Genomic DNA, 6,664 nt, shown 5'->3' with positions numbered 1-6,664 from the left:
TGTTATTGGTGTATTCTTTTAGATCATCCAATCATAATTTTAGATCTAGAAGAATACGTCAATAGCAGCGAACGCTCACTCAACTGTTGAGTCCGCTGAATGCAGCCAATAGAAGTCGTAGCGGTCGTAGGGTCTTAAGTCATAGAAAATTTACCAATCACAGTTGATTATTCTTCTCATATTCGACTGTGATTGGTCAATTTTCTATGACTTAAGACTTTACGATCACTACTTCTATTGTAGACCCCGCATAATGTAGAACCAGCTTAATGCGGGGTCTACAATAGAAGTCGTAAGGTCTTAAGTCGTAGAAAATTGACCAATCACTGTCGAATATGAGAAGAATAATCAACTGTGATTGGTCAATTTTCTACGACTTAAGACCCTACGACTTCTATTGTGACCCCGCATAACATTCAAAAAATGGATATTGTATGTAGTTTACATTCACCTCTTCAGAGGGCAGTAGTGCGCGGGGAAGGAAAAAGGCTGTCATGTCCTCTCTCAGATTTTTCTCCGATTCCACGATAGTATTGCGCGTGCGCAATACAAAACCGGATGTGTATGTTTGTCCATCATACGTAGTAGGGTGCTACAATTTCTCTCGCTTTTTTTTTTCGTACGTTTCGTCGCGTTTCGTGGACAAGACTGATGAGAGTTACAGCGTTGGGGTTTCTACAATATTCTGAGAAATTATCGCATTGAAAATTTCCCGCATGAGTTCATCCGATTCGAATTAATTTGCAGCTGAACGGGTTCGTTTGTTTGTCCTTGACGCGACCGATGTGGAGACTCCACGCGAGTCTCCTCGATAAATCGTTCAAAGATGCAAATGCAGGAGGCTGAAGGTGCGGATGGTGAGTAAATACGCTTTCTGAACTATAAAAGACATTCTGTTTTGATTTCTCAAGTTATTTGTCGTTTGTAAGACGACTGTTTTCGTATTCCTTCGGATAACATAACCTTGACTCGTTTGTCAGTTTGATTCCTGTTCTTTAAGTACCATATTATTCCGAGATTAATCCCAAACTTTAATTATTTGTCGACAATAGATTTGTTCGCGTTGCTCGAAATCTCCAAAATTTTTGGCACTTAGAACAAGATAAATATATTCGGGTGTTGAAAAAAGAAAGGTTGCTAAGTGAGTGCAAAAAGTGCAAGCAACGCGAACAGACCTAATGTTTGATTTACTTTCGTTTGCGAATTCTTTTGATCTACTCGAAAAGATAGAACGAAATTAAAAATGCAAAAAATATTATTAGTTTTCTAAAATTTTCTGTCCTGTAGAACCATCTTTTTTTATAATCTTTTGGCATTTGTAGTTATTGATTTGTCTGTACGTACATACAACCTTTTAATATTCTGTCAATATGAATATTGATTATTGTATTACACTGAAATATGCTGAGTCTTTCTTCTCTTAGGATCTCCATGGAATAATTCAAGTGGCTGCGATGAGGAGCGTAGGCTGGCTCCAAAGGAGGGTAAAAAGTCAAATGTGTTGCCACTATGGGGCAACGAGAGGACTATGAATTTGAATCCTTTGATTCTCACCAACATACAGTCGTCGCATTATTTTAAGGTGAATCTGTATGAACTCAAGACCTATCATGAGGTGATTGACGAGATCTATTATAAGGTCTCTCACTTAGAACCATGGGAAAAAGGCAGCAGAAAGACTGCAGGCCAAACTGGCATGTGTGGAGGCGTGAGTATGTTTTCTCAACATCGGATTTTTTCTTTTTATCTTTATCTTTGTTTTTTAATTATTAATGTATTTGTTGAAAGTCTAAGGCTTATGAAACTGTTGCACAAATACATTCGCTTGTACAGAAAACTGATTATATTGCTCTAGCCAGCGTCCTATGGGTAAATTGTCAAATGAGAGTAGTAAGGTGATTTGAATGTAGTATATATATATATAGTATATATATACATATATATATTTATCTCATTATAATACATCAGTTATTACTAGGATAGTTTTTGAAATTTAAATACTGGCTGCATTTGGAAACGTCGCTTGGATGCTTCTGATGCCACGAATTCATCATCTGTCCTTGTTTAACATTTAATGTTAAACTGTTAGAACCCACCTCTTTTCATTCTCTTTCTCTTTCATTCAATACAATTATTTCAATGTTATTTAAATGTTTAGCTACACTTGATCTGCATGTTTAGAAAAAAAATTATTAATAATCATTGTTGCAGTAATTAAAACAATTGCAAGTTAAAATTATGTGATGGAGTAGTGATATGAAGTAGAGATGGGGTTCTCAATGTTTGTTACAAGATGGAATAAAAGCACAGTATAGTAAAAAGGAATCATTTTCTTTTAAAATGAGCTGTAAATTGAGCTATTGAACAACAAAAAGGTTCAATGAATGCAGTAAACGTTTTCATAAAAAGTCACAAAGTTTTTACATGTATGATGGTAGTATTGCCAATGCTTGAACAATTTAAACGCCTTGGTACTATTACTATCGCTAGAAACAAAGTGTTAACCGCACCATTTAATTACAGAGTAGCATGTATTCGGTTCAAATATTGTACGGTAACACGAATGTGACTTAACTGACTGAGGGGGGGTGTAAATTTAGCGGTTCATGCAGGTACGAGGCGTGGGAGCTGGCGGAATTGTTTCAACGGCATATTGTCTATTATACAAACTCTTCACGCTGAGGCTAACTAGAAAGCAGCTGAATGGGCTTATTAATCATCCGGACTCACCCTACATACGCGCCCTAGGATTTATGTACATTAGGTGAGTTTTTTCTAATACATTTTGTGGTATCAGTGTGTAATTAGACATATTAAATGTATATAATAATTCCATCATTTTTTTAGGATATATATATATATAATTTTTAGTAAAGAGGGTATATTAGATTAAAAACTTATTAAAAGTGCATTTATTATATTTGTGCTTGCTCGTTCATTTTGTCCTTTTTTATATTTCAGTTTTGGCATAGCTATAATTCTCTGCTGTAACATATAATTGAAAACTTAAAGATAACATAAAATATCAATTGTAATATCGATCAATTAATTTTTTAATTTGTGGTTACCTGTGATAAAGGTTAATAGTTGTGTATGTGTGTATATATATATATTTATATATATGTGGGTGTTTCCAAATTAAATGGCAAAACTTCGGGAGCGTGTAGAGGAGTAAAAAACTAAGAAAAAAAGTCCTATAGACATATGCTCGTTTTTGCTCCGTTTCAGAGAAATCGAAAAAAAATGTTTACATTTCTTGCCATATCTAGCACCGACATATTTGATTACATTTTCCACTTTCTGTTATGAATTTGTCAGTCGCTCTTTGAAAGCCTTTAACAGTAGATGAATTTTGTCTTTTGCAATATGCCGCGTACGTATTCTAATAGTGAATATGCTGATATGGTTTTTGTATACGGTTTCTGCAACGGTAATGCTTTAAAGGCGGTGCGAGAATATGCACGACGATTTCCAAACAGAAGAGTGCCAAACCGAAGAGTGTTTATGTTGACATTTAATAGATTGCGAGAGACTGGAACATTTTCAATTCGACAAGAAAACAACCGATTTCAAGCAGCGTTACGAAGAGATTTGCAGGCAGGGAATCGTATTTTACAACATTTTGACAATCATCCTGAGACCAGCGTTCGGAATGCGTCGGCTGTATTGGGAGTGTCACCACAAACAATTTGGCGAACTGTAAAAGGAGATAATCGCTATCCCTACCACATTCAAAAAGTGCAAAATTTATTACCTCAAGATCATTGGAACAGATTGAACTTTTGTAACTGGTACCTTCAGACATGCCACAATGATATTTTATTTCCATCTAAAATAATGTGGTCAGATGAGGCAACATTTACCAGAGGTGGAATAATTAATCAAAGGAATTATGATATATGGGCTCATCAAAATCCCAGGTCTGTTAGAGAATACAAATTTCAGCAAGAGTTTTCTGTTAATGTCTGGCTTGGAATTTGGAACGACGTTTTAGTGGGACCGTTTTTTTTACCTGCAAGATTAAATGGGGACCGTTTTCTAAATTTCTTGGAGAATGAATTTTCTGACTATTTAGAAAACATCCCATTACAACAACGTACTGAAATGTGGTTTCAATTAGATGGATGCCCTGCTCATTACAGCAGAGTCGCTAGAACCTGGTTAGATAGAAAATTCCCACAACGATGGATTGGACGTGGAGGAGCAGTACATTGGGCAACTCGTTCGCCCGACTTAACGCCATTAGATTTCTATGCATGGGGTACTCTGAAGCAAGAAGTTTATTCTTCGCCTATTCAATCAGAGCAACATTTGAGAAATCGTATCGTAGCTGCAGCGAACAGAATATCGCAAGAACAGTGCCTGGCTGCTACAAGAGCCGTGTTTGACAGATGCAATGCTTGTATTGCTGCAAGAGGTGCACATTTCGAACAAAATCTTCATTAAAAAGTTTATAAATAAAATAATTAAAATAATAAATTAAATATATTTTTTTCTTTTTTCGTGATTTCCTGCGAAACAAAGCAAAAAGGAGCATATGTCTATAGGACTTTTTTTCTTAGTTTTTTACTCCTCTACACGCTCCCGAAGTTTTGCCATTTAATTTGGAAACACCCTGTATACAGGCGGTTAAAGCGGTAAATTTGCTTGGTTTAACATGAGTATACAAAGTTGCTGCGAGTAGTTACTTGAATATCCTTCCAGACCCTATAGGCTAGACTTGCGACGTCTAACCGTTCAAGTCAAGCTATAAACCGGTTATGATTATGATTATATATACACAGTACGGTTACAATTAGATATACACAGCCACCGGCAGACTTGTTCAGCTGGTACAACGATTACCTGGAGGATGAAGAGGAGCTAGACGTGAAGGCGGGTGGCGGGCAAGTCATGAAAATGGGCGACATTCTCAAACAATTCCTTACCAAACTCGAGTGGTTCTCTACATTGTTTCCACGGATACCAGTACCAATCCAAAAAGATTTGGAGTTGCGGTTGGCCGAGCGTTTTCCGCAACAGCAGGTGAATGCACGAAACGCTAAGCCGCCAATCACTCTCAATAGCCATGGCAAGTATGGCAACAAGGATGGTCGTAAGGACAACGGTAACTTGACATCACGTAATCAGCAACCTCGTCATATCCCCGATAACGAGACTCAGTGGGGCGAGGCCGAGCGTATGAGCCAGTGGCGTGCCAGGTGCGTCCACGTGGTATGAATACAACGATCACGTTATTAATACTTGAATAAATACATATGTAGAGGTCACACACATTTCAAAGATAATTTTTGAAATTTAAATATTTTATGTTTTTTGAGGCGTAGAAACTAAATCTGATAAAAAGTTGATGTTTTCGTGTTTTGTCTTGAAACATGACGATAGACTTATCTAGAAAATTATTCTCTTTAATGTACAGTTGTCGGTGTAACAAGAAGATAAAATATTAATAACTTTTTTTCGATCGAGCTTAGATCGAGTTTTGCCATCAACCAATCGGGACAACCAATGTCATACTTCCGTTCGTATCTGTCTCTTTACAGAACCGATGAGGATCGTAAGGACAAGAATAGAGAGCGCGATCGCGATCGCGAGAGATTGCGGGAGCGTGATAGAGAAAGAGCTCGCGAACGGGATCGTGAAAGAGATAGGTATAACAAAAGATCGAACAGTCGTGACAAAAATAGAAGACAGAGGGATTATAGAAGCCGTAGCAGAGACAGATCATATACAGATCGAAGCAGGGATCGCCATCGCGACAGAGATCGACATCGGGATAGGTAAGGGTCGAAGCAAGAATAGAAATTTTTTAAAAGTTTAATGGATACACATTATCGTTATAGTCACTATATATATATATATATATATATATAAAATTTCATATTTGCGTTGTAGAATTTTATAAGAATTTATGTCAAGTGTGTTTTATGTATGTTTTATGTGGAACACACAATTTATCTCAAATTGCTTGTATTTACTATTTTTCATGTATATTTTAAAAAATAATTTTGATTTTAGGAGAGGCTCACCGTATGATTATGCTACAGAATTGGCACGCGAACGCGAAAGGCAACGAATTGAAAGAGAATGAGAAACGAAAACGATTACACATTGTGTACATATTTAATTCTTTCTACGAACTATGTAACGAACATTAAGAAGAAAAAGTGACAGTAGCTACCGAGCCAAGTCATCACCATCACCACCACCTCTACCACCACCATCACCACAATCACGATCTCTATCATCAACGTCTGCACTACTTATGTGCGTTTACAAGGGAATGTGTTTTCCAGACGAAATATAAGTCTAAGTTTAACTCTACATTCACATATAGTTTACATGTTTTTATAAAATAAATTCGTCACTATCACTGCTGCTTTTCACTGTGTATCCCGCAATATTTTTATATCATATTTTTGTCACTTCAAGATTTGTTCAAGCAAAAGGGGAATTTGTCTCGGAGAGGGAATTTGTCTTTTCTTGTGCTTTTCTTCGTGCTGAATAAAAACGGATGGAGATATATATATATATATATAAATAACGTATCAAATTGCGCATATTAAACAGTAATGATTTCATGTCAATTTCAATCATATAATATTGTAGAATATTTTTAGATGATTATGTTGAAAAACTCATCGTTTTTCTTTTGGATAAGTTT

At 36.3% G+C, this 6,664-nt stretch overlaps 1 protein-coding gene across 2 annotated transcripts; it reads left to right on the top strand.

The window, feature by feature from the left end:
- Positions 1-561: 561 nt before the first annotated feature.
- Positions 562-6,225, top strand: LOC108726756 (pre-mRNA-splicing factor 38B). 2 transcript variants are annotated; one of them, XM_018454521.1, is made up of 6 exons: positions 562-857; positions 1,425-1,708; positions 2,613-2,764; positions 4,800-5,201; positions 5,544-5,780; positions 6,019-6,225. In XM_018454521.1, exons 1-6 carry the CDS (start codon positions 827-829, stop codon positions 6,089-6,091), a joined length of 1,179 nt encoding a protein of 392 aa, XP_018310023.1. In that variant the 5' UTR covers positions 562-826; the 3' UTR covers positions 6,092-6,225. The 2 variants fall into 2 exon arrangements, with proteins under 2 accessions (XP_018310023.1, XP_018310022.1); XM_018454520.1 differs by having other exon boundaries at positions 2,601-2,764.
- The last annotated feature ends 439 nt before the right edge of the window (positions 6,226-6,664 follow it).

This window comes from Mycetomoellerius zeteki, unplaced genomic scaffold (assembly GCF_001594055.1).
Source record: "Mycetomoellerius zeteki isolate Tzet28-1 unplaced genomic scaffold, Tzet1.0 scaffold433, whole genome shotgun sequence".
In the NCBI taxonomy this organism is placed as follows: domain Eukaryota; kingdom Metazoa; phylum Arthropoda; class Insecta; order Hymenoptera; family Formicidae; genus Mycetomoellerius; species Mycetomoellerius zeteki.
This window is presented reverse-complemented; position numbering and strand designations above follow the sequence as displayed.

Coding starts and splice junctions, on each gene's coding strand:
- LOC108726756 (XM_018454520.1), top strand. CDS start 827: ATGCAAATGCAGGAGGCTGAAGGTGCGGATG. Junction 1,709..2,600: donor AAACTGGCATGTGTGGAGGC/GTGAGTATGTTT, acceptor GTGTAAATTTAG/CGGTTCATGCAGGTACGAGG. Junction 5,202..5,543: donor ATGAGCCAGTGGCGTGCCAG/GTGCGTCCACGT, acceptor GTCTCTTTACAG/AACCGATGAGGATCGTAAGG.